Consider the following 27,521-nt stretch of genomic DNA (forward strand, 5'->3'; position numbering starts at 1 on the left):
TCGGCCGCTGAGCCGCGGCGCAGGGCACCCACCTCTTTCTTGAGTTTCTCTCTCTCCCCTCGCATCCTGGAGTTCTCTAGTTTACCAACACAGCCGGCGAGACGTCTGAGCCAATCAGAAGACAAGCTCCAGCCGCTCGCCCATTCTGGCGGTATGATTGGTGGGTTCCCGCCGGAAGAGTCCGGCCGTGGAGCAGCCTCCGCCTTCCCGCGCGAGCCAATCGTTGCCCGGCGTTTGAAGGAGCAAAACCGCGCCAGCGATTGAACATGGCGGGCAGCAGTGCCGGAGAGTCCCGGAACTCGCGGGGACGCGCGGACGGGGAGGATGCGGGCCCCTCGGAGGACCGTCTATGGGAAGCGACGAGAGAGAATCAGGAGCAGTTCGAGGGCCAGGAACTGCTCGAACGCCAGGTTGAGATGGGGGCCCCCAAGAAAGAGATGGACGCGGGCCTGGTGACGGAGGCCGAGGCGGTAGCTACGGGTTGGATGCTGGATTTCCTCTGCCTCTCTCTCTGCCGGGCCTTCCGCGACGGCCGCTCCGAGGATTTCCACCGGACCCGCGACAGCGCCGAGGGTGAGTGTCGGGCGCCGGGCAGGGGAGGGGAACGCGGCAGGCGGCGGCGGAGGCCTTGTCTGCAGCTCTGTCCTGAGATCGGCGGGGGAGCCGAGTGGACGCTTCACCGTTGGCAGGAATCTCGCCTCCGCCAAGTAGCAGCTCCCCAGTTTTCTCCGATTATAAGTTTTTTTGAGAAAAGTGAAAACTTCCCGTTAGAGTTGATACAGGGTTAAGTGAGCTAAAATTGTCAACGTTAAGGAACATTCAAGCCTATGGAGAACTTTTGTGAGTTTGAGCCAAACTGACAGTTGCCGGGAAGCAGAATCTCAACGGATAGAGAAAAATGCTATGCAAAATAGCAGTTCTGCACCTTATTTTATACATGAGAATCAAAGAAGGGTGTGAGTGGGTTACGTAGAATCCATTAGTGACGGATTAGGCTGGCAGGAGAAAGCAAAGCGGGGAAACTTCTGGAATTGGAGACAAAAATAAAATGATAGACACATATTTCTTTTACATAGGTGGGTAAACGTGATAGTTAACGGTCAGCAGTTAACTCAATAACAATAACAATGGGGATTAGTGGTCCACTCTGGTTGTGCCCGGAGGGCCCCGGAAAAGGGGAAGTTACCCTGACATTCTAGAGGTCCGTGTTGTCTTTGCTGGGAGAAGACGACAGACAGGCCTAATTAAGGTCAAGATTGTCTTTTGTCCGGGAAGATTCCAGCCTAGGACTTGGCTACCTGCCATAAACGGCTTTTAGGTGAAAAGTTTTAATTTCAGACCATCTTTTGTGGTTACTCTAGGTCTCTGAGTTTGTAGGGCTGCCACTCAGGCCTCCCTGAGAGCTTGTCAGGTTTAGTATGGGGCCCCTTTTTATCCACAAAATGTACAAAATCGCATCTAACCCAGTGTCCAATATCTTTTGTCTTTGTTGGCGCTTATATTTGTTTTTCTTTCCATTCAGGTATTCCTGTAATGGCAGTCAACAGTCACTGTGGCCCTCTGTTTTTTGTTAACTTGTGACCTTACCTAAGCCTCATGTGGCCTGCTTGCACATTACTGTAGGCTTCAGAATAAAACTAACTGCCAGTGAAATGTGCTGCCTAGACATTTACAGCCTGTAAATGGTGAACAAAGACATAGATCCATAGAAAAAACTAGCCTGGCTTTTTGAATATCAGAAAGATGCGTTACTGTTGTGTAGGCGGTGGGATCCACACTGGTGTTCGTCCGGTGGGGTCAGACCGGACTTGGGTTCATCAACCTCGTTAGTTGGATTCTGGCTAAGAAAGAATTCAGAGCCAAGACCCACACTATAAGAGAACACTTATTTATAAAATCATAGAGGTAGAAGAAGCAATTCCTAGAAGAAATGAGTGAGGAAGATAATGGTAACTTGCCTGTGGTGTGGAGGAGGGGGGTAAAGCGACAGGCATGCACCCTGGAGGGAAAGCGCTCTGGGTCCTCCTTCCTAAGGGTTTTAAGGGTGGATATCTCAGGGGTGGTCCCAGGGCAAGATTTCATTATAATATTCAGCAGTTTTCCTGGTGTCCTTTTTGGGCCTAGGTCTCCATAGATTGATTGGCCAGCACCAGGGGGCCATTATCCAATGCAGCTGGTTCTGAAGTCAGTTGTGGCTGGTTTTGTTGCTCTTCTGGGCCTGGAGCTGAAATGCAGTTGAGGCCTAGATGTTATCTCTAGGGAGGAAAGGTCAGGGGATCTGAACAAACCAAATCACCAGCCTCATGCTAGGGGAGGAAAGGGCACCCTGATGGCGAGGTCCAACCCTACAGTTGTCTGTTGCTAGGCACCTGGGGCTTTCCAGCCCTGGTGACCTTCTGTACCTGACCAATCGCCTTTGCTCATGTCTGTGTAACGGCCTACCACATTACCAGACTAAAGAGGTCCGTTTGCCTGTGAGCATCAAAGGCCAATTTAGACAGGAATAGGAGCTCGAGGCAAAGAAAGCAAGGGTTTCTTTTCAGAAAGTGGCCCAAGCCCAGAGACAGCTCGAAGACCTGGCTCCCCAGTGGCTTCTAAGAGATGGGGTAGGTAGGGGGAAAATCATTAATCATGGGACTAAGGGGGTTGGGGTCGTGGTTTCTGTTTGATTGGCCGACTCTAGGGTAGGGGTAGTTAATCAGTGCATCTGGTCCTGATGGCAGCAGAGGTGTCAATTTCTGGGCCTGGAGCTGAAACACGATAAGGTCTAGCTGTTCTCTCTAGTTAGATTGAAACTCTGTCTCTATGGTCAGTGCTTTGTTCCTAAGATTGTTTGAGGTGGACCTCCCTGTCCTGTAGGCAAAATGATTAAGGGAATGGAGTGCAAGGGAGAAGGAGGCAGGTGAGTCGGGGTGCCAGGTGAGGCCAGTTGTTTTTTTTAATCCTCACCCAAGGATATGTTTATTGATTTTAGAGAGAGAGGGAGAAACTCCCATTGGTTGCCTCCTGTACCACTCCTACTGGGAATCGAACCTGCAACCTAGGTATGTGTCCTGACCGGGAATTGTACTCTTAACCTTTTGGTGTATTGGGATGGTGCTTCAGCCAACTGAGCCACCCTGCCAGGGCACAGCCAGGTTTTTCTTTTTGTTTTCCCGCCGTCCAAGTGTCAGACTACCAATCATCCTCACTTGCACCACCAGAGTGCTGAGTGTAGACAAACCTCTCCTCTCTCTGCCATCTAATGACACAAATGTGCCACATCTGCCACACCTCTAGGGGCAGTGAGGCCAGTTTAAATCACAGGGAAAGAAAGGAGAAAAGGTCATATTGAAGAAATGACGTTTCTACACGGTTACTGATGCTCTGGTATTTATTACAGAATTGGCACTCAATTTAATGCAGCTGAAGGCAGCCCCAAAATACTATTTAATGGAAAATTAAATACTCAAGAAAACCATATTGACACATTTCATCTTCATGTCAATCCCATGAGTTAGGCAAATAATCTTAGTTTATAGAGAAGTAAACTAGTTAAGCACCCTAAAGTATTGCTAGCTTTTAACCCCTTTTAAGGAGTGTTCCAGACCCATGCCTTATTGTCCAATTCAGGAACCTTTTCCTGTGTCACAGATAACACTAGAGTCATTAATTAACATTGATTAGCAAGTTAAGTTTGGGAATGAAGCCAGTGCACCATAGTTAGAATTATTAAAAAGTCCTCCTTGGGGAAGAGGCTAGTATTATCTATGTGGTGATAAATTTCACTTGGAAACATCAGCATGAGCTCCTGTTTATGTGGTTACATATAGAAATACATGTGCATATTTTTATACATGTATAGATACAGCTTAGTATATACTCATTAACTTCCTTGTTCTATTAGATGAAAGGGCATAGACTCAATGTATCCCTCATAGCAGCAAGTACACCTACCACTCAAGTCTTGGTTTCTAAAAGGGAACTAGAGCTCTTTCGAGAAATGGCCTGATTCTAGTACTGGGACAGGAAATGTACAAGATTAAGGTGGAGCATTTTGTGCCAGAAAGTAAGAAAGTGCTAAAAACAAAACAAAAACACCCACAATGGTTGGGGTACCGACTGTAAGAGCTCCTCAGTGGCCAAAGCTGAAACAACTTGAGCAAGAAAATAAAAATATTGGATTATAACTCAAAGTATAAAATCAATATCCATGAGTCCATACTGATGTAAATAAATGATGGAATAATTAAGTAAACGGGAGACGAGAAATCTCCCATGCAGAAGAATTTCGGGTAATTTAGGTAGCTACTCTTTCCTCACACGGAGTTCAGTCACTCCCCCCCTTTCCATTCCATAAGTGTGGGCTTCGCCCAGGGACTTTCTTCTGAAGAGTACAGTATGGAAAGGGGGGAAAGAGTAACTGTACAACAGAGAAACCTGACAAACTCCCTCACCTAGGTAATCAAGGTCAGTATCAACAGTGATGGTAATATGTACACTTGATACAATGAAAATGGAACTTTACCTCTATGGTCTTCCTCCCCAAACCCCATAACTCTAATCATGAGGAGAAACAAACAAAAAACATCAGACAAATCCCAAAACAAAATACCTCAAAACTGTCAAGGTCATCAAAACTAAGGAAAGTTCCATTAGCAAAGCTTTATTTTATTTATTTATTTTAATCCTCACCCTAGGATATTTTTTCCCCCAGTGCTTTTTCAGAGAAAGTAGAAAGGAGAGAGAAACATCGAATGGTTACCTCCTGCACACACCCCACCTGGGGCTCAGGATAAAGCTTGCAGCCAAGGTAGTGCTCCTGGTCGGAATCAAACCCAGAACCCTTCAGTCTGTGGGCCAATGCTCTAACCACTGAGCCAGATCAGCTAGGGCAAAACTTTATTTTAAAAACACATTTATTTTTACTAATCTCAAATATCTGAATTCCCACCCAGATGTTATGCTTTACAGTGAGTATATACAATGATGAGTAAACCCTAACCCTGGACCTCAGTGAGTTTATCACCACGTAGCAATGAAAGACAAATGACTTAACAACTAAAGTAAAAATGTGGAGGAAACTGAAAAAGATAAGTATAGAATGCTATGGAAGCATTTAACAAAGCATTATGTCAGGGAACGCTTCTCTGAGGGTAATGTTTAAAGACCTAATGAGGCCATTATACTTCACCTAGGGATTACCTGGTGTATATGAACCTCAAAAAGTAGCCTTGCAGCCACTAAGCAGATAAAACAAATAAATACATTTCCTCAATTCTAAAATGCCTTAATATTATACCATACTAGCAATTATCTGGGCCAGATATAGCCATAATATAATTAAATAGGATTCAGAGACAGCACAAAATTTAAATAAAATTTAACCCCAATTTATTCAATATTTACTTAACATTTCTAGCCAGTATTAGGGACTGGTGAGTAAATGAGGAGATAGCCAGCCAGTCCTTGCCCCTCGCAATGGTTTTAGTCTAAGAAGGCACAAATTAAACAGGATGTTACTCAAGTGACTAATTAAAATTTTAATGAGTTCCACAGTGGGTAAGTGTAGCATAGGGGCAAAGCAACAGAAAAACAATCTACTGTAGGGAAGAAAATCAGACCCCTCCTGTGTTCACTTCCCTCCATATTCAGTTTAGTCAACTGCAGTAACTGCAGGTATCCTACACACCATCGCCCTTCTGAACAAGGAAAACCTACTCATTGAGCTTGGCTACCTGGTTTTTCCATACCTGTAACCAACACTTAACTGAAACCTTGACAGAAATAATAAAACATATTTCCTATAATATTAGGAGTTTTAAGGTATAAAGCTTCCAGATAATGACACATTTTATAATTTGGATCTAAATCTCCCTTTTTGTTAGTTTAGAGTGCTACCTGTGAAAATAGTTTTAAATATTGTTCTACATGTGAAATATCAGTTTTATTTTACAAGTGTTTATTGTATTTTTGTTCTGACTTTTTTTTTTTTTTTTTAAATATGTCTTTATTGATTTCAGAGAGAGGAAAGGAGAGGGAGAGAGAGAGACAGAAACATCAATGATGAGAGAGTCATTGATCGGCTGCAGCCCGCAACCCAGGCATGTGCCCTGATGGGGAATCGAACTCCGATCGCCTGGATCCTAGGTCGATGCTTAACCACTGAGCCACGCCCGGCCGGGCCTGTTCTGACATTTTAAAAATTGCCTATAAATAAAAGCATAAAGCTGTAAATTTATGGTAATTTTTGTGTGATGTTTATAACCTGTTTTCACAATAAACCGCATAGGCACTGCTGGGTCAAGGTTGTTGATTTTTAATGTTTTAATAAAATTTGCTTCTTTTTCAGCTATTATTCATGGATTATCCAGTCTAACATCTTATCAATTGAGAACTATATACATATGTCAGTTTTTGACAAGAATTGCATCAGGAAAAGCCCTCGGTAAATATGTTTTTATCTTATATTGGAAATATTTCAATCATGTCTAAAGGTAAGACAGTGGGAGCTGTCATTTGCTTTTGAGAGTTTACCCACATGTGTTTGTCTTGTACATCTACACACAAGCATATTTGAAGCAAGTGAAAGAAATCTAGTCCCCATCTTCTTAGAGCAGTGGTTCTCAAACTTCAGCCTACTTCAGAATTATGGGAGAACTTGTTTAAAAAAAAAAAAAAGAAATGCTGAGTCCCCTTCCCCTCTATGAATTTCCAGGTAAGTTTCCTGGTGATTCTGATGCTGTTGTTGGGGTCTCAGGCTTCAGGGACTCTGCCTTGGAGATTTTTTTATTTTTTATTTTTTTTAAACATATCTTTATTGATTTCAGAGAGAGGAAAAGAGGGGAAGAGAGAGAGATAGAAACATTAATGATGAGAGTCATTGATTGGCTGCGTAGCCCACAACCTGGGCATGTGCCCTGACCGGGAATCGAACCCCGATCTCCTGGATCCTAGGTCGATGCTCAACTGCTGAGCCATGCCCGGCCAGGCTTGGAGATTTTAATTTAAGTTTGTATGGTAACTTTTGTGGTGACTCTTCCTGTCATGTACATTCCTTTTTTTGCAGGCAACTATGATATTTGAAGCCTCTTACTTGAACTTGATTTCATCACTTATTTATATAAGGGAAAATGATTTGTAGTTATAATATCTCTCTTCGTTGTCCCCAAAGTTCATTTTAGATTGAAATGGGCATGCCTGGCTCAGTTTATCAGTAATGGCTGATACTACAACATGGTTATTTAAAGGGCCTTTCGGTGCTAATAATTACGTATTTATATTGGTTTATACAATGCTTTCCCAATAGCCCTGAGCAGTAGGCAGTACTTACATGAAACTGCTTACTTATAAACATGTTAGACTACATAAAATCCCAGTGCGTTAGTATCACTCTCCTGACCCTCACTAATCTAGCTCTGGCTCATATAGTATACTTTGTGTTGGGGATGAGGTTAGGGCTGTGGAGTTGGTGCCAGTACCATAGGTGGGTAGGACTACATGGAGAGTAGATGTGAGAGAGACAGAATGTAGGTACATCTGGGCCTGTTGTTGAAGAAGAAAATGGGCTGATGTGGACACAATTGGAGTATTTCTGACCACGCAGATCATAAGTTAACATGGTTGTTAGCAGAGTTGTTTTGCACTTAAATGTGACAAAATAGTCTAAAGTGCCCAGCCGTGCTTCACATACAGCATTTGTTCTATCTTTCCTCCCCCAAAAAGGGTGGAGAAAATCCAAATTTTGTGTGTGACCCCATGGTTTAATCCTGAATTCACCAGGATCCTTTTTTAGGGTTTATCTTAGATAAAATAGGCCAAGGTCAGTTATCAAGAATAAATACTATATTAAATTTCATTTTAATTTATATGTTGGGTTTTTGACTATACACACCCTTTTGCTGCCTTTTTTTTTTATTGGTTGCTGGATAGCAGCACTGCCTGATAGAAATATAATATAAGCCCCATATGTAATGGAAAGTTTTGTAATAGTTACATTAAGTAAAGCAGAAAAATAAAGGGCTGGAAGAGAATACTCCAAAGAGCATCCAGAGAAAAGTAGGTGTAGCTGTACTTGTATCAAACAAAATAGATCCTAAGACAAAAATGGTAACAAGACAATGGTGGACACTTTATAATGTTAAAGGGGACTGTACATTAAGTAAATTAGAAAGAAATAGATGGAATTAATTTTAACTGTCTTATTTAACCCCAAACATATCAGTGTAAAGCATATTAATAAGATCTTTTACTCCCTTTTGTTGTTTTTTGGGGGGTTTTTTGCAGCAAGTCTTTGAAATCGTATTTTATACTTAAAACACACCTCAGTTCAGACTAGTCATATTTTAACTGCTCGATAATTAAATATGGCTGGGGGCTACTGTGTTAGCTTTAGTCTCCTGCCCACATAGCTTTAAAATATGGCAAATGTCTTGTAGTAGAAATGTTTGTTTTCCTCTTCTTTCATGGGACTTTATCTCTTAAGATCTGTGCAACTCTGGGCGATTTCCCTACCTTTCCACCCAGCTTCCGCACTGCCCCAGAACGCAGCAAATGTCCTGTGGCGGGGGGGGGACCTGTGTTTTCAGTTTTTCTAGTTTCCAGTCCACCAAGCTAGCCCCAAGGAAACCACCAGAAACTTTTCTCATTTCTCTTACCCCTAGTAAAATCTCCCTGTCTGTAGTACACTGGATCCTCAGCCTGAATAGCAAGTGAGCTCAGGGAAGAAAATAGCCACAAATCACCAGCTCGCCTCAGGACTCTCCCTCTGGAACTGTAGTTCATGGAGTGCTCATTGCTTCCACAGCTACCCGCTGCCTGTAGCAAAGTGACTTCAATTTATGCATTTTTTTTCCAGTTATAGTGGGAGTGTCAGCCTGCTGTAGTATCCCACATCCTACCTGAAAGTACAGGTCTACACTATAAATTTTTCAAAGTTAAGATCTAACGTATATACATTTTTTCTATATCTCACAATTATAAGAAGGAAGGCAGATTAGTGAGAAGGGTTAGGTAATGTCAGTCAGGAAAGACTTATTAGGAAAGATGAGTACTGAAAGAAAGCAGATGTTAAATGAACAAGGATTAGGCAGTCTGCCTTTGAATTTTTATTTCACTGTTTTACATGTACTCTGGTCATACCAGCCATCTTGTTATTCCTGAACAATGCACCTTTGTTGAGACGTGGTAAGTAGTTTTTAAGGGTTCTGCTGTCAGCTACAACTTGCTAGCTGTGTGACCTCTGTAGATCTCAGGTTCTCCTTTATAAAACAAGGTTAATAATATTGTGTACTCTTTTAAAGAAATTGTGTGGACAAAGGAGCTACTGCATGTTATGCACTTAGCACAGTGCCTGACACATAGTAGGGCCTCAATAAATGTTAACTGGGAGTGTGAATATCTTTTGTACATCTCTGCCTTATCTTTTGCTGCCCTGTATTCTGAAACATTTTTCTTCCATCCTTGTCATCTTCGCTTGGTTATCGTTTGTTTATTCTTACTCTCCCAGTTCGGATGATTTCTCTTTCATGAAGGGTTCTCTTCTATTATACCTTGTTAGAGCTAATACTCTGTGCCTCAGATACACTGAACTCTCTTAGAGAGTTTTTAGAAAGTAGAGAGGCATGACCTCTACCCTATACTAATTAAATCAATCTCGGGGGGGGGGGGTGGGCTAGGCATCAGTATTTTTTAAAAGCTCATCAGATGATTCAGAGGTATAACTAGGGTTGAAAACCACTGGCATAATATAGGGCAACTGCAGGTTTACAGTTGTATGTGAAACAGTTTATTCTTGTATTATTATTTGTTATTGTATTACTTTCTATATGAACAGCTATAAACCTACTTTTTTCCCCACCCTTTGTAATTCTAGTAAAGTACCAGTTACATTGGTTTATCTACGTGTCCTCCTTCATAGCATGTGAATTCCACAAGGACAGAAACTTTTTCTTCATATTTGTATCCTAAGAACGTGGCACAGAGCCTGGAATATAAAGAGATGTAGTATACAAGTGACTATGTTTTTATATCTAAAATGTTGCTGAGAGAGGACTACAGGAAATAAAGTAGGAATTGTTGAAACTGTTAATATTAAATTGCATGCTCCCTCTAATTTTACAAAGGAAAAAAAAGATATGCCATTTACAATCCTCTTAAGTGTGTTTATTTTTACATAGTTGCTATGGAACCACTAGTGTACCAGGAACTATAGAGATTGACAGAACTATACTAGGTAGCTCCTGTCCTCAAAATTTGAAATATAATCACTATGCATTGTAGAGTGAGAGGTTTTCTGCCTTCGAAACACTTAAGTGCTAATAGGATTGTTGAGATAAGTATAAAATACTGCAAGGCATAACAAAGATAGGAACGGTGATACAGAGATTTAGAGAAAAGAAACTTCCCTGTCACTTAGCTAGAATAAGGAAGGAATTCAAGGAGGTAGAGTTTGCTCTAAACCTGGAAGGATTGATGGATTTCATCAGAATGTGAAAATGGTGTTCTAGACAAAACAAAAACATTAAGAGTTATTTGGAGAATAAACTGTAGTTTACCTAGGTAGTAGAACTCTTTTTTTTCTTTATTGTTTTTTGTTTGTTTTTTATTGTCCTTTGAATAGTAGAACTCTTGATTTCCATGCTCAACTCCCCAAACTTGCGCCTCACTCAGGCTTCCCGTGTCAGTAAATGGCAGTACCATTTATCCGGTTAAAAGCTGAGTCCCTCGTTTTTCATCACTCTCCACCAGGAAATCCTGTTCATTCTACATTCATAGACATTTCCTTCCCTTCTCCGTCATCTCTGATGTCATGCACCTCACTTGCCCACCTTTCACAGACTTCCTGTCTTTTGAACCCAGGCTCCTACTCAGGACCTTTGTGCTTTCTGTGACCTGTAGAATGGTTTTCCTGTAGATTTTGCTGCTCTGCTCCACATCATGCTAATCTTGGCTCCACTGTCACTTCCTCTGAGAGCCCTTTCCTAATTATCCCACCTGAAGGAGCCCTCCGTCACTGATTCCTAGTACCCTTTTTTTCTTACTAGCTCTTATTACTCTGAAGTTAAATTGTTAATTTGTTTATTACTTGTCTTTGCCATTTACTGAAATATTCTCAGTTTTAGTCTAGTGCCTACACGTAGTGAGTACTCAGTGTTTATTGAGTGAATGAATTATAGATTGTAGTGTAGACTATAGATTACAGTGAAGGTTCTGAATGTCAGATTGAGCTGTTTGTGTGTAATTTGCTAAGTAGTTACCAGGCACTGTGAGTCTTTGATCAGAGTAGCCTGATCAAAATTCTGTTTTAAGAAAGTTTAACAGTAGTACAAAGACTATCATTAAATATTCACATAAATCCTATGAGATAGTATTTATTTTCACCGTTTTGTAGGTGAGAAAAATGAAGCTTAGAAAGGTAAGATAACTTTTTCAACACCACACAAGTAATAGGGTTTGGAATAAACACCAAAGTCAAGTTTTTTAAACCACTATACAGTGTTTTGCAACAGATTGGAAACGGTAAGGATAAAGAGGAAGGAGCAAAACAGTGACCCCTCGGTGATTGGAAGAATGTTGGTAGAGAAATAACTGAAAGACCCTATTCCAAATGTCCACAAAATACATAACGAGAATTTCAAGTGGTATATGCTAAAATAAAATTCAAAATAAACTAAATGCATACTCTTTGAGGTTTGTTGTAATGCAGTTAAACTTAAGAACCATTTAAGAATTCTGTTACTGTGACCCCTTATGTAATGTATAGTTTATTTTAGCTTTTAAAATCAATATTTTAGTAAAGAAAAGCTTTAAATGTTTTATAAATTAATCTAACTTTATCCATTGTTAAAGTTGATTTTAATAAGGACATTAACTTGAAAAGTCAGATCACTCCCCTACACTGGTATAAACGGGCAGTGCCTGACAGGTAGTATACACATAGTGAATATTTAAAGAAATGAACATTTTAAATTGACAAAGTAAAATTCTACTTAGATTTCTTTTCTTTTTTTATCTTCACCTGAGGATATTTTTTCCATTGCTTTTTCAGAGAGTCGGGGTGGGGGGAGGGAGAGAGAGAAAAACATCAATGTGAGAGAGACACATCGATTGGTTGCCTCCCGTACTCCGCTTACCGGAGCTGAGCCTGCAACTGAGGTATGTGCCCTTAGCCGGAATCAAACTTGGACACATCAGTTCATGGGCCAGTGCTTTAATCATTGAGCCAAACGGGCTAGGGCTCTACTTAGCTTTCTAATTTACTTACTTTTATTCTGTTTTTAAAAGATGCACAGTTTGAAACTGATGAACGAATTACACCGTTGGAATCAGCCCTCATGATTTGGGATTCAATTGAAAAGGAACATGATAAACTTCATGAAGAAATACAGAATTTAATTAAAATTCAGGTATAAGTGTTACTTTCTGTTTATAATTATTATTTTGCTAGAAAATAAAAACATAACATCTAAAGAAATTAAGAACCACTCTAATAGAAGTTGGTCAGTAAACCCAGAGTAAAATTTAATATAATCATTCTTTAGAAATTTGGCCTTTGGTTTGTAGTCTGGACATGAGCTCTAAGAGCTGGGACTTAAGAGTCCTCTACCTAAGTGTTTATTGCCACACTTTAGAAATTATGCCACATCTATTTAAAGATCATCAAGCCGCTTTGAAAAACTTGTGATTTGTGCCCTCTCAATTTTTATTAAAGATTATAAATATGACAATAATTAGAATATTTGATTTAAAAAAACAGTGGATTTTTATGATCAAGAGAATGTAAAGTTTTAACTATTTAGAGAGAATTTTAGGAATAGCCTATTCAGGAGTGGTAAGCCAAAAAAGTCACTCAAAGATACAAGAACAGGGAAAATCTCTTTTGCTAAGAGAAATTTTGTTATGTAAGTAAACTTTTCCACATTTAAAAAAAATGTTTTACTGTTGGGTAGGAGAGAAAAATCCAGGTGATGTCTCACCTTCCCAAGGATTAATTACTGATAGTATAGTGACTGTCAAGTAGAATTAAGACCTGACTAGAATGGGCAGAAATATGACTGTTGCTTCTAAGAATTTCAGCCCAGGGCAAAGAGATTTGTCATGCTATCCCAATTGGGGGGGGGCGCTCTAGAGAAAGAAGGCCTTTGTTAATATACTAGTATAAAGTTGAGTGGGTTACCATAAAATACATAGGAAGCGTAACATATTGGTTACTATTTGCCAGGTACTAGTCTAAGTACTTTCGTATGTAACTGTAACCCTCCCAACAACCCTATGAAGTCGGTATTACTATTTCCATCCCTTTTCATAAAAGGAAAATGAGGCACCAAGAGGTTAAATAGTTTGCCCAAGTTTATAAAACTACTTAGATGGTCAGGGTGACCCCATATCTTACCAGGTATGATATCAAAAAGGCCAGTTTATAAAATGATTATTGAAAAGCATCTGGCTTCCCAGGTTCTATCAGAGATTTTCCAGACATCCTCTCTAGCAGATTTTTGTATATCCTAATCATAAATTCCATCTACTTCCCCTCTCATTTCCCTTTTGCTCAAAATATTTAAGTGGGTCCTAAATGTACATAATGTAGCTTCTCATTTATTTATTAATGCTTGCCTTTAATTTGGCCTAAATTAGAATGTTGTACCTTTATTAGTATATTAGTATACATGAAATTTTTTCATGTCTTTTTAAACCAGTTACTTGGGAAACATTTTATATATAATTTATTAAGTCAAAATTATTAAACTACAAAAAAAGTGTTAAACTACATAAATATTTTAAATGAAGTGGTTCAGACTCAATCTGAGTTATTTCAATATTAAACAACAATTCAGTATTTCACAGAGCAATCTTAAGGTATGTATTTGTCATCCTATCTTTTAGGCTATAGCTGTTTGCATGGAAAGTGGCAATTTTAAGGAAGCAGAAGAAGTCTTTGAAAGAATATTTGGTGACTCACATTCTAATATGGTAATTATTTAAATTAGAGTCAAAGTTTTAGAACTGTTTATATGGAATGAGGAAAATTGAAAGAACATGGGAAAAGGAAATGGTTAACAATACAGAACAGTGCTGTGCCATAGAAGAACATTGCAAGTCATATGTCATTTTACATTTTCTAGTAGCCACATTAAAAAAGTAAAAAACACATGAAACTAATTTTTTATTAAACAATAACATACCACTAGTTGAGTACATGTATCATAAATGTATGTGTGTTTTCACAAAAGGAACACATTTATATGATGAGCCCCTAGATCATGAATCAGAAGATAACCAGCACCCCTACCCTCCAGTCACTGTCCTTCCCATCTTCTCAAGGGTAACCACTGGCCTGACTTGTAACATCCAAGATCAGTTTTATTTGTTTCTGAACTTTATAGAATAGAATCATAGCAAGTTTATATTTGTAAGATTGACCCATGGGGTTACTTATAACAATACTTTGTTCATTCTCATTGCTTCATTGTAGGAATATCCTACAGTTTATCCATTCTACTGTTGGTGGACATTTGAGTCATTTCCAGTTTGGGGCTATTACGTTTCTTTATACATGTCTTTTGTAGAACATATATATGTATTTTTATTGGTATATACTTAGGAATAGAATTGGTGGGTTATAGAATATGAACATATTCATTCAGTTTTCATAGATGCTGTCAAATAGTTTTCCAGAATAGTCATCAGTTCCTCCAGTGCTGTGGAGGAGTTCCAGTTGCTTCACAGACCTTATCTGTGGTTTTCACTTTAGTCATTCTGGCAAATTTGTAGAGTGTTTGGGTTTTAATTTCTGTTACCCTGATGACTAATGAAGGTGAGCATCTTTTCATTTACTGGTACATATAGAGTTGTGGGGTGATCACCTTAATCCACTGAGGGGGGCTTAGCCAAGTTGAGTGTCAGTTATAGTTTTAGTACGGCTCAGCCTGTCTAATGTGCTCCTGTTCCTAGGGTGTAGCACTCCAGATTGCAGTAGAATCCCTGATATATTTATTGGGTTCCCTGCTTCTACTTTTAAACAAGGGCTGTGATTGTACAAACGATGTCCTAGTTCTTAAATTCGGTAATGAATATTCATGTTTGTAATATTTTTTTAAGTCCTTTTTGTATGTGCGTGACATATATGATATATATTTTTTTAATTCAGAAAAATTAATTGGGCCATTTAAAACATGGGAATTTTTTAAATCTCTTAATTGTGAGTGTTTGAGTTTAAATTTATAAAGTGATCTTTTTAATTTATGACAAAATTTCTAGTATCTTATGTATGTATTAACATTTCTTCTGTTTTCTCTAGTCTTTACAAAGGAAATTGCTTATGGTAATCTCTCAGAAAGATACATTTCATTCTTTTTTTCAACACTTCAGCTACAACCACATGATGGAGAAAATTAAGAATTTTGTTAATTATGTGCTCGATGAAAAATCATCAACATTTCTAATGAAGGTATGCATATATTCAGAAAGACTGGTAGACTTAGGAGAAATTGTTATACAGTGGCACCTCAGTTTTCAAACGTCTCCATTGACGAACATTTCGAGTTACGAACACCATAAACCCAGAAGTAAATGCATTAGTTTTCGAACACGCCTTGGAAATCGAACATGCTACACGGCTTCCGCTGAGGGCAAGATCCTGAGGCCTAGCTGTTGGCTGTTGATCCCTTGGTTTTCTAACGGTCTTCCAGAATGGATTATATTTGAAAACCTAGGTACCACTGTAATAAAGAAAAGTACTTGAAGTAGAAATCCTTTAAAAACAAATCAGAATTTTAGTTAGTGATTTTTGTAAAAGAATGTGGCAAAATGTTACAATTAGTGAATCTAAAGGGTTTATTGGTGATCTTTGTAGAATTTTTACAACTTTTCAAAATAAGAATTGAGAACATTTTTCAAAATAAAAAGTTGAAAGGGAAAACTTAGAATGAGTTAAGAAATAAGCAAAAATATTTAGTTTAAATTTTACAGAACATTTTAGCATATTTTTGGAAAAGGTAAAATTAGACTGAAGAAGGGCCTTTAAATTTTTTAAAATAACAGTTTAGCCTGTCTTGGCCTCAAAAAATTTTAACTTGTTATAGTGGAGCATTGATTAATATGGGGTAGTTTCATTTTAAAATTTCTGGAATTTTTATTGATTTTTTTTTTTTTTTTAAGTAACCTTTTATCTTAAAATTACCGAGAGCATTGTGCGTGTAACATTCATTTACAAGGAAAGACCTCCATAATGCTTATAAACCAAGCTGGCAGCTAAAATAAAGTAGCTGCTCATGATGTCACAGTTACTGGGGAAAATAACAGCTTAGTGCCCTTGATTGGCCTATGAACAGATACTTTGGTTATGACTGTCAAAGAATTAGAAGCTTTCATTTAATGCTTTTTGTTCAACATGGTTTAATGCACTCTTTTCTCTCCCCATCCCCTTTTTTAAGGCAGCAGCAAAAGTAGTAGAAAGTAAAAGAGCAAGAACAACAATTTCTCAAGATAAGCCTAATGGTAATGATGCTGACATGGAAACTCAAGCTAATATGGATGTAGGCAAAAGGTTTGTAAATTTATTGATTTTTTTGTCTTATGCATACAGTGTCTTTATATAAAAGCGATACTAGTGAGCCATTATTAATAAAAATAATTACTGAGCAGTGGGTATAGTGTCTCACTGGTGATTAACATTGGTGATTTGGAGTATGTAGAGTTATTTCATGGTTTATGCAAAATTCTGTTATATATGCCAAACAAAAATAGAGAGTGAGAAAATACACAGTTTAAATCATGTAATATCATTTAACATTCTCAGGTGACGTGCTCTGGAACAGTTGGAGGTTGTAAACCTGAATCATCTGTGCCCCTTAGTTCTCAGATCCCACTTGCCCTATTATGTGACTGTTTATACTGAGCATTATTCTAGTATTTAAGACATGGCTCATACATCGTCTAAGGGTAAGCTAGCCAGCTTCCTGTGGCACTCTACTGAAGAGATAGTGATTTGCTCCAATGCCAGAAGGAAACCACTGTTTATTCGTACATATTGAGAGACAAGAGTTCAATTTCCAGAGTGATTTCTGTAGGGGTTTGCAAGGGTGGCTTTTACAGAATTGATTGTACCTTTTGCTTTGGCTTTAGAAGTTAATCCTATTAGTAATATAAACCGTACCATTATAAAGGTCTTCTTTTCTATTGAGTCTCCCCTTAACCCAAGGCCAGAAGATAGTCACCCTGTGGTCTCTGAATGGATGTATTTGGCAGTGAATGTAATATTATTGTTTTTTTCTTGGAACCATGACTTGAGTGCTGAAGATTCCCCAACTTAACTACTTATTTAGAGGAGAAGATTGGGGTCCAGCAAGTTGGATGGACATGGCTTTGGTCACACTTCAGGACTGAACTCAGTCATGTTATACTCTCTCCTGTCCCTGCTCTGAACAGGATTTGCTCTTCACTGGTTCATCTCTGCAAAGGCTCTGTTAAAGTCATAGTTCTCATTGACTTATTTTTTTCCTAAGACTCATTTTAAGAAGTACAGATTTTATTGTTTTATTGGGTCAATTATTTTAGTGTGTTTAGAAAATCAATTTTAGTACTACTAATACCTAATATATTCTTGTGGCCCAGCCTTCCTGCCCAGTATAATACTGCTTTAAAATAAAATAAAATATAAAATAAAATAATAAAATAAAATAAATAAAAACTTACCATGATTCTGGCAGGTAATGAACACCTGTCCTATGTCCCCTCCTTATATGGTACCACCTACTTGTTTCAGACATCTAGACACAAAGTAAATCAGTGTGTAAAACAGAATTCTTGATGTTCTCATCTGCTCTCTGTACCCTGACTCTTTCACCTCACACATTCAGTTATCTCCCCAAGTGTTATGAATCCCATCTCAGAAATGCCTCTAACCCATTCATTCTTACCATTTATAAGCTAGATATTACCTAGCTTTGTACCACACAAATCCATCTTTGGCATGACTTTCAGCCTATCTAAACTAGCCTATCTAAATCACTTCACAGCTTAATAACCTCTATTGGCTTTCTATTTCTCACTAGATGAGTTAGAATTTATTGGCATGGCTTACAAAGCCTTAGATAGCCCCTTTCTGGGGTTTTTGTGCATGTGTTTTTATAAGTGACCTGTCCCTAAGCATTAACCCCTCCCTGTCCACAGACATGGTACTTTCTAACAACCAGAACTTCTCCCTCATCCTGCAATATGACAAGCTCTTTCAGGCTTCCACCATCACTTCAGTTTTGAATATCCTTCTTTCTATTCTCTCCAAGGCAAGCTCTTGCTTGCCATTCACTGTCAGGAATCAAGCAACTATCAAAACCATACTGGAAGCAAATAGATAGAATCAGAATTGTGATTGTGACTGCAAGGTCAGACAAATGCTAGGAAAGCTGAAGCCCTCATGTTATCAATGCTAGGTGAAATAAATATTTTGCTCTGATAAAGCTTATAAACTGTTTGAGGCCATAAGAATTATAGATGTCAAACATTAGCAGATGTTACATAATTTGTTAGTTTATAGATGGACTTACACACTGAAAGACTTTACATGGACAGCTTCAAAGACCTGTGAGCACTGAGCAGGGCTTTGGAGGGTGGTTAAGGTTTTTACAGGTGTGTAGAAGAGGAATTGTAATTTCAGGAGAGAATAGTTACAGAAGCCCTGGTTGTGTAAATGGTCCTGCTATGTGTGTTGTGGGAGCTAATTTTAACTGTCACAGGGGAGGGATTCGTTAAAAAGTTCACTTAGCCCTGGCCAGTGTTTCTCAGTGGTTAGAGCATTGGCTCACTCACTGAAGGGTGTGGGTTCGATTGCTGGTCAAGGACATTTACCTGGGTTTCAGGTTTGATCCCTCGCTCGCTCTCTCTCTCTCTCTCTCTCTTCCCCCTCCTTCCTCCCTCCCTCCTTCCCCACCGCCATCTTCCCTTCCACTGTCTTTAAAAATCAATGGAAAAAATACTCTTGGGTGAGGATTAACCCCCTGCATCCCCCCAAAAATTTTTTTAATAAAGTTTAGTTAGAGACTGGTGGAGAGGACAAGATATTAAACTTGAATAAAGCTCCATGGGAGTGTTTTTGAAAGAGTGACAATATGAATGCTTGATTACAGCATTAATTCTGCTTAAATTGTGTTTGGGGAAGCTTGATTTACTATCTCTAGTAAGCATAGCTGGCAAAAATTAGCCATGTTATAATGGAATATATATATCCCAATGTTACCAGGGTTTCTTTCCCAAAGATAGTTTTTATGAATTGAAGTTTTCAATAAATTGACTGTGTGGAAAGTACTATTCTTTTTTTTTTTTTTGAGAAACAGAAAAAGAGAAAAAAACTGATTTGTTGTTCCACTTATTTATGCATTCATTGGTTGATTCTTGTATGTGCCCTGACACCAGGGATCGAACCCACAACCTTTGCATATCAGGATGACGCTCTATAAGTGAGCTACCTGGCCAGGGCTGAAAGTACTATTATGAAACATTTCTTTTTATTACATTCTGACAATTTTTTTCTTCTTTAAAGTGTTAATGACAAACCATCTGCAGTAACTGAATCCTCACGGGATACAGTATCCTTAATGAGGTGAGATAAATTGACATTTTTCTTCTCTATGTTTAAAATATTTTTAGCAATTCATGCAGACCTAGACAGATCATAATAACCGCCATGAAAATGGTATGATTTCAAGAATATTGCAGGATCCTACTTACCTCAACAGATATTCAAAACCCTAACATATCCTGAAATTGTGAACTATAGAGACCTGCCTCTGGGACCCAGGGCTTTTTCATGTTTTTTCTACAAGGCCATTATTGGAATACACATGTGGGGAGTGCTTGAACTGAAATCAAATATTTAGTAAAGTCTCATTCTGCCACAGAAATAAGAATATGATGCTGGGACAGGAGGGGGATGGAGGTTACATTTCTGATTGAATGTCCCAAATTCTGATTTATTAAAATATGTTTTTATTGATTTTTAGAGAGAGAGAAACACCTATTGGTTGTCTCCCATATGCACCCTGACCGTGATTGAACTGGCACTCTTTTTGGTGCATGGGGCGACGCTCATCCAAGGCCCAAATTCCGGTTTTATGAAATTACTTGAAAAACTGTATTTAACCTACTAGAAATACTGTGACAGACAATGTCACATGCTCAGAGAGCAGAAAGTCTGCATGAATAATTTCGGAGGTAATTGGGGGTGGCTGACTTAGTGGGAAGGAGCTTATCAGAAATGAGAAATTGAGAGTCCAGGATGTTGTATGTATTATCTACGGGAACACTGAAATTACTCATGATAATAACAGCAGTTAGGGGTAGAGAAAGTTCTCTGAATGATGAGAAGTGCTGGGAAGGGTAGTGATTGACTGAAGAATGGCAGGTGGTGGTGCACCTCGGTGGCACAAGTCTTCACTGGCGAAGGTCCCTGGAAGCAGAATCCTGAAAGTGGCATTCATTAGGAAATGACCTGTGGTTCATTAAGATTAAGTCAGTCTCTACTTGAGAAGGCCACAAAGGAGAGAAAAACTGTCCCCAAGGGAGAACTCCATGTTAATAAACAAGGCAAAGAGGTGGGATATCACCACCTAAAACCTACACCTTCATGCTGTAAGTGCTCTGTGCAGCCTGCTAATCCTTTCCTTCCCTCCCGGAGCTTTCTGGACTCCATTCCATTCCCAGCCTCAAGTGATACCTGCCATCGTGTATAAAGGAATTTTGGAATTTCTCTTTGGGGAAATAACTTATAAGCCATAGGAGAGAATGAAAGTTAGTGCTTTGCAGTGAGAACTTTTTCCCCTTGATCTATCTAATTGGAAGGCCAAAAGAATGTCAATTTCTGGGTAGATGAAATGGAGAAAAGGGATGGGGGAAAGGGAAGTCTGATAACAAAATCTTAAGAGACCATAGGTTAAGATGGTACACTAAGGAGAGCAACAAAGTAAACAGGCCAAAGTAGAAGAATGACCGAGAACAGATATTACAAATCATCTACCTTTTCCCATAGCTTTTCTAGCCTTTGTGGAACCAGTCACAAGCTTTGATGTTTAATTTAGGTCTCACAGGAATCTCTTCTTATCTATGTCACAAAATAGATGCCAACAAGATTTTAATGAGAGAGAAGAAAGAGCAGAAACTTCTGAAAGTGAGTACTCATTACAGTTTTAGAAGTGGAAAATTGATGTGTTCTCGACAGTGAGCCAACCCTTGAACTCATCACCACAGTACACAAAACACACTTCAGAAAATTGAAGCACAAAGAGATTAAATGTCATGAGTTCACAGTTAGAGGTGGTGGCTAAATAGGAAAGTTAGCTATTCTAACTGCCTCGCTTGCCTGCTTTTGCTATGGTGGTACATTGCTTTTCTACCATAACTTTATTTAGCAACTTGAAATAGTTATCTGAAACATAAATACAGTTGATTCTTGTTACTCATGGTGGTAGTGCTCTGTAAAGTCTCCGTGAACACTGAATTAGTGAATACTGAAACATTACAGAGGGATATGGGGACAGGCTCCTTGAAGCCTCTGGTCACAACATTTTTGTGAACTGATCAATACATAACCTTATTTTCTGTGTTTCTGTTTAAAGACTCCTTATTTACTATATATTATGTACTCGTAAACATTGAACTTATGGCCAACAGCACTATAACTCATGCCTGAATGAAGCATATTTAATATATTCTCTCTGTAAGGAACACTTAGGAACGAACACTAGATAGCATTTCCACAGTACACTTGGGCCATTTTAAAATTACCAACAAATATCACAAAAATATAGCACTAAATAGACTACTATAAAGGACAGTTATTTATAGCATGAGAGCTAAAATAAGAAGGCAGAGTCTCACCTTCAGCTGGGAATGTGCACGTCAGGTAACTCAAACTTTTTGCCACTCTGATCATGTCTACCAATGACCACAAAAGCACTATGAGTATTGACTTTTGAGTTACAAATTTTAATAAGTAGGTGAGTTTGCAAGTACAGAAACCATGAATAATGAGAATTGACTATATAGAGAATCTAGCTATCCTCATTGCATTCAGAATTTATTACCCCCCTTTTTTTTTTTTTAATATATCTGTATTGATTTCAGAGAGAGGAAAGGAGAGGGAGAGAGAGAGAGAGATAGAAACATCAATGATGGGAGAGTCATTGATTGAGCCCACAACCGGGACATATGCCCCGACCAGGAATCAAACCCCGATCGCCTGGATCCTAGGTCGACACTCAACCACTGAGCCACGCCCGGCTGGGCCAGAATTTATTACCTTTATTAAAGACATCACTGGATTGACTTCAGAAATAAGCAACAAAAATCTTAAAAACAGTCCATAATTATTTTTAATTATAATTGAATTCTAAGTTCCTTCTTAGTATGTATGCATTCGACCAATGTTTACTAGATACTGCACTAATGTAAGGATTTTAAAACCTTATTGATCCAAACCTAAATACACTGATCAGTATAAAAATAGTAGATGCCAGGCACACACTAGGCCTGCAGTAAATATTAGTTGAATAAATTTATTCAACTGGTGACATGACCACTATTAGCCAGTATGTGTACATTACAGCTCAAAAAACATTTATACCCATTATCATCCTCATTTTAAAGACAGTGAGGTTAAACTTAAAACAATATTTGCTTCATGTTGAAGTTCCAAAGTTGTTTTTCTATATCTATTCCTATAGAATGGTTAGGAACTGTAATTCTAAACTAAAATAATTTGGTGCCTGACTACAGAAATTGCTTGGTATCAGGAAATAAAAAGGCCTTGTACATTCAGCAAGAACTGTAGGGATGCTCAGGGCCCATGGTGAACTACCTCTCCTAACACATGTAACTTTAGAATAATCTTAAATTGTACAAAGAACCCTGTTGAAATTTTGATTTTGAGATTGCATTGTAATAATAGATAATTTTGGAGAGAATTGACACATTTATATTAAATCTTCCTGTGTGTGAACAAATGGTACATTTCTTTTTTTTTTTTTTTTTAATATATCTGTTGATTTCAGAGAGGAAGGGAAAGGGGGAGAGAGAGAGAGAGAAACATCAATGATGAGAGAGTCATTGATTGGCTGCCTCCTGCAGGCCCCCTACTGAGGATCAAGCCCAAAACCCAGGCATGTGCCCTGACCGGGAATTAAACTTCAGTATCCTGGATCATAGGTCGGTGCTCAACCTCTGAGCCACACGGGCAAGGCCAAGGCCAAACGGTATATTTCTCTAATTAGATTGTCTTATATATTTTCTTATAACATATATGTACATATACACACAGGTATATAGTAAAGCTTTATAAGTTACTGCATGTAGGTCTTGATCACTTTTGCTAGATTTATCCCCAATAATGTTGTATTTTTGTTACTATTGTAAATAATATCTTTCAGTTGTTTTAAATATTTTAACTGTTGCTAATGCACAGAAATATTATTGAGTTGTTTATTGATCTAAGCATTAAATAATTGTTTATAATGTAACCATCTTGCTAAATCCTTTTCTGTTTATAGATTCTTTTAGGTTTTCTGTATAAAAAATTTTCTTGCGGTGCTTACAGTTCTGTGTCTTTTAGTTACATATGTATTTATTTCTTGCTTTACTGAACTGACTGTGAATAAGAGAAGGAATGAGGAAAGAGTTATACTTATTACATTGTGTCAAATACTTCTTAAATATTATCTTAAGAAAATTTCAACAATCCTATTAGGTAAATACTATTTCTCTTTTTAACAGATGATGAAAAGGCAGGCTCTGGGTGGTGAGGTGACTTGTTTAAAGACATATAAAAGAGTCAAATTCAAAACACACCCCTCTGATTTTCCATTACTGATCTTTGCACTGTACGTTGCTGTTTCGAGATTCAAAGGGGAGAAAATTAAGCATAAAGAATTATTTCTCTTTAAAATAGCTAAAAATAAATAAGAATTTCATGATAATCTTTAAAAATACAATTCCTCTTTTTTAATGTAAAACAATTTTTAATGGCAGCTTTTCTACTTTTAGGTAGAAGAACGACAGAGAAAAATACACAGGTCACTGAAAGAGAGAGAATGAATGTTTTAAACAATAAGCCAGAAACTTCTAAAAATTATCGATCTAGGAAAAAACAGGTATTTGTTTATTATTTTAAAATAATATTTAATGGACAGTAAAGTCATAGCTTGAATAATTGTGATTATTTCGCGTTATTTCTTTTCAACCCTAAACAAATCATGAGTATAATATGTATCTTCTTAGCTATCTTTGATTTCACCATCTTAGATTAATTGACCAGTCTGCCTATTCAAAGTTCCAAGGAAATACTTCACCCACATTTTTTAAATAGTCTTAAATTGGGTGTTGATAATGACATTTATTTAAAATTATTGTAATACTATCATAAAGTCGGGAATTCTTCCATTTTTAAGAAACTGTAATATTATCTTAAGAAAAACAGTTCCATTATAGTAGATACGTTCTTTAAAGAATTGTTCCTGTGGATAACTGTTCTACTTTTTATCTACTTTTGATAGGTGTTTACTAGACTTATTCAGGTGATCCTTTCACAGTGTATACAGATAGTGAATCATGTTGTACACCTGAAATCAGTATATTATTTGTCTATTATACCTCATTAAAAAATATAAGCACTTGTTTCTATAAATAACTGTTTAATATTTTTATTAAAAGGCATGGCTTTGGGACGAAGACAAGAACCTGAGATCTGGTGTGAGGAAATATGGAGAGGGAAACTGGTCTAAAATACTATCACATTATAAATTCAACAATCGAACTAGTGTTATGTTAAAAGACAGATGGAGGACAATGAAGAAGCTAAAACTGATTTGCTCAGACAGTGATGACTGAAAAAAGTATAAAAGCTTGATGAAAGAACAGTTAAATATTTTGATCATCGCATTTTGTTTGAAGTTGGTGGTCACTGATGTATCTTAAAAATTTTGTTTAAAGATTATAGTATTTTTCTGTGACAGTCATTTATTTAATATGAGGATTTGTTATAAGAGTAATATGCCATCATTGTATTCTTTAAGAACCTTTTTCCTTGGGTAAAATATAAATTTGTCAAACCCTAATGCTTCCACTACCTCTACCCCCAAATCCTATCCTACACCAAGAAAAAAAGTGAAAACCTAGTAAGAGAAAAATATATTTTTGTTAACCTATTGTTGTGTTTATATACTGATTTCAACTCCAAAACATACACATAAGGGTGAAGTGTCTAAATTTGTGAATAATAATGGGACTTTCACATAAGAAGTTAATCACTTGATTTATGGCCTTGACATATTAATTACTAAAACATTTGTTTATAGAATGATACAGAGTAATCTTCGAGTTTTAACATACTTAAATTTCCTTTCATTAGTTTTATATAAATAATACCCATAGAACAAAATGTGTACTATTACCAAGATTTGCTTCATGTCTCACTTAGGTATATTTGACTTTTGTTCCAGTGTTAAAACTTTGACAAAGATAGGTTTAAGGAAAGCGTGTTTATAACCTGATGCCATAAATATCATTTTCTCTGATATTTTTGTTTACTATATCAACAGTGGGCCTAAATAATCCGTAAGCGCTTACATTGATATTAACCATGATCATTTTCACATCTGTGATAAATACTAAATAAACAAGGTCATACATACCTCGCTAGACAATTTAGAGTTTTCACCATTGATTCTTTAGAGAATTTAGTGAAAAACTAATATAGTTATTTAGCATTTTTTGAGTTGCATGTGCTTTATTTAATAAGGGAGTGAAAATACTGAAGTATTTGCACAAAAAGTTAAATGATAGTATTTTGTAATCTGTATTTCATTTCTTACTGCATTATACATGACTTTCCCATTGTTCTTGGATTTGTTGTCCTATACATATAGTGAACAGAAATGTGGGTGATTACTCTATGCTTCCTGCCTCGGTCTGTTTTGTTATACCAGTTACTGTCACTGTGTTTATTGCAGACATTTTGATGGTTAATGCCAAAGCAGGTACCACAGGCCAACATGGACCTATAAATCAACTTCCTCATTTCACACATGCTCTGTAAGATGCTCAGTTATTTTATGTTCCACTAAAAAAGATTACTATCAATTATACTATAGTATGGTGCTTTCTTATTTAGAATTGTATTTTATTGAAAGAGCTAGTTTAGATTTCATTAAAGCAGAGTTTTATCATATAACTTTTGGAAACAAAAAGGGAAAGCAAAATAAATTGGATAGTGTATTTTTTAACCTTTGTCATCTTAAATCTAAATCTTCTGAATTACTTTTTTAAATTGAAATTCTTGTTGAGATCATTGTAGATTCACATGTGGTCGTAAGAAATAATACAGCAAGGTCCCTTGTTCCACTTTCCCCCAATATTAATTTTTAAAACTACAGTATATTGGTACAGTCTACCAATCTTACTCATATTTCCCCAGTTTTACTTGTCCTGTATGTATTTAGTCGTAAACAGTTTATCTTTTGTATAGATTCATGTATCTACCATCACAGGGAAGACACTGATCAGCTTCAACGCCAGACCCCTCTTGTCTCTCATTTCCCTCATGTCCCTCTTCCGTCATTCCTCTAACCCCTGGCAAACACTGGTCTGTCCTCCATTTCCAAAATTTATTCATTTAAAAATGTTACATAGTGATATCACCGAAATGGTGGTGTAGGGAGCTCCAAAGATCCTTCCTTCTACTGAAGCAACTATTAAGCTGGCAACAACTGGTAGAATCAACTTTTGAAACTGGAATCTAATAAAAACTTAAACAACCAGCGAATATTTTATAAAGAAAGAAATCACTGAATTTTGGTAACATTCTGGTGGTTTTGCTGACACTGCTTGTAAGGATAGCAGCCCGTTACTTGGTGCAGCTTGACTGCTGCTGGGAGGACAAGCAGACCCTGTACCTAGAATTGTGTCTTTTGTCCTTTTGGGGGGTTTAATTCTGAGGTTTGCCACCTCTGAATTCTTGACCTTAAAAACATTACCTACAACTTCCTGGGGCCAGGGACGGCAGAGAAGAAAGGCAGCAGATGAAATCCTGGGAGGAAGATACGTGGGGATGATGGCTCTGAAGGACTTGTGAACCAGAGAATCACGAAGGCCATGCACATGCCCACAGCCAGACCCAGTCTCAGAAAAGACCCGGGAGGTTCCTAGGCCTCCAGCTGGGAAGGATCTTTGGGCTTCAGGCGTGCTAGAGGAGAAGGCTACAGCAGAGTTGGTAGGTGGCCTGGCTAAACATTGAACGAGCGCCCCAACTCAGAGCTAGTCTGCAAAGGTGGAGAGTGACTTGCTTTTCTTTCTGATGAGGCACTTAAGGACATTAAATGAAGTATTCTATGTATTTGCTATTTTTTTTAATGTTCTTACTGATTTTTAGGGAGAGGAAGGGAGAAGGGTAAAGGGAAACATCATCGATGAAATGCCTCCTGCACGCCCCGACGGGATCGAGCTCACATGCGGGCCTGTGCCCTGACCAGGAATCAAACCATGACCTCCAGGTTCATGGG

General features: G+C 37.9%; 1 protein-coding gene and 1 non-coding gene across 3 annotated transcripts; one reads left to right on the top strand and one right to left on the bottom strand.

Moving 5' to 3' along the window:
- Nucleotides 1–266: 266 nt before the first annotated feature.
- TERF1 (telomeric repeat binding factor 1) lies at nucleotides 267–26,246 on the top strand. 2 transcript variants are annotated; one of them, XM_016216084.2, is made up of 10 exons: nucleotides 267–573; nucleotides 6,332–6,427; nucleotides 12,265–12,386; nucleotides 13,864–13,950; nucleotides 15,278–15,427; nucleotides 16,413–16,525; nucleotides 19,517–19,576; nucleotides 21,051–21,139; nucleotides 24,010–24,116; nucleotides 24,676–26,246. In XM_016216084.2, exons 1-10 carry the CDS (start codon nucleotides 267–269, stop codon nucleotides 24,850–24,852), a joined length of 1,308 nt encoding a protein of 435 aa, XP_016071570.1. In that variant the 3' UTR covers nucleotides 24,853–26,246. The 2 variants fall into 2 exon arrangements, with proteins under 2 accessions (XP_016071570.1, XP_016071572.1); XM_016216086.2 differs by having other exon boundaries at nucleotides 21,090–21,139.
- On the bottom strand, nucleotides 3,166–3,286 carry LOC148091356 (small nucleolar RNA SNORA17). Its single transcript, XR_015715827.1, has one exon. It is a non-coding gene; the product is annotated as a small nucleolar RNA SNORA17 (small nucleolar RNA).
- Nucleotides 26,247–27,521: the final 1,275 nt, after the last annotated feature.

Source organism: Miniopterus natalensis, chromosome 16, assembly GCF_054644295.1.
Source record: "Miniopterus natalensis isolate mMinNat1 chromosome 16, mMinNat1.hap1, whole genome shotgun sequence".
Classification (NCBI taxonomy): Eukaryota; Metazoa; Chordata; class Mammalia; order Chiroptera; family Miniopteridae; genus Miniopterus; species Miniopterus natalensis.

Bases quoted from the DNA above. Each gene is read 5' to 3' on its own strand.
- TERF1 (XM_016216084.2), top strand. From the start codon at position 267: ATGGCGGGCAGCAGTGCCGGAGAGTCCCGGAACTCGCGGGGACGCGCG. The intron at 16,526-19,516 runs GTTTGTAAATTT...TCTTCTTTAAAG, and splicing joins AATATGGATGTAGGCAAAAG to TGTTAATGACAAACCATCTG. The intron at 24,117-24,675 runs GTATTTGTTTAT...TTTTATTAAAAG, and splicing joins ATCGATCTAGGAAAAAACAG to GCATGGCTTTGGGACGAAGA.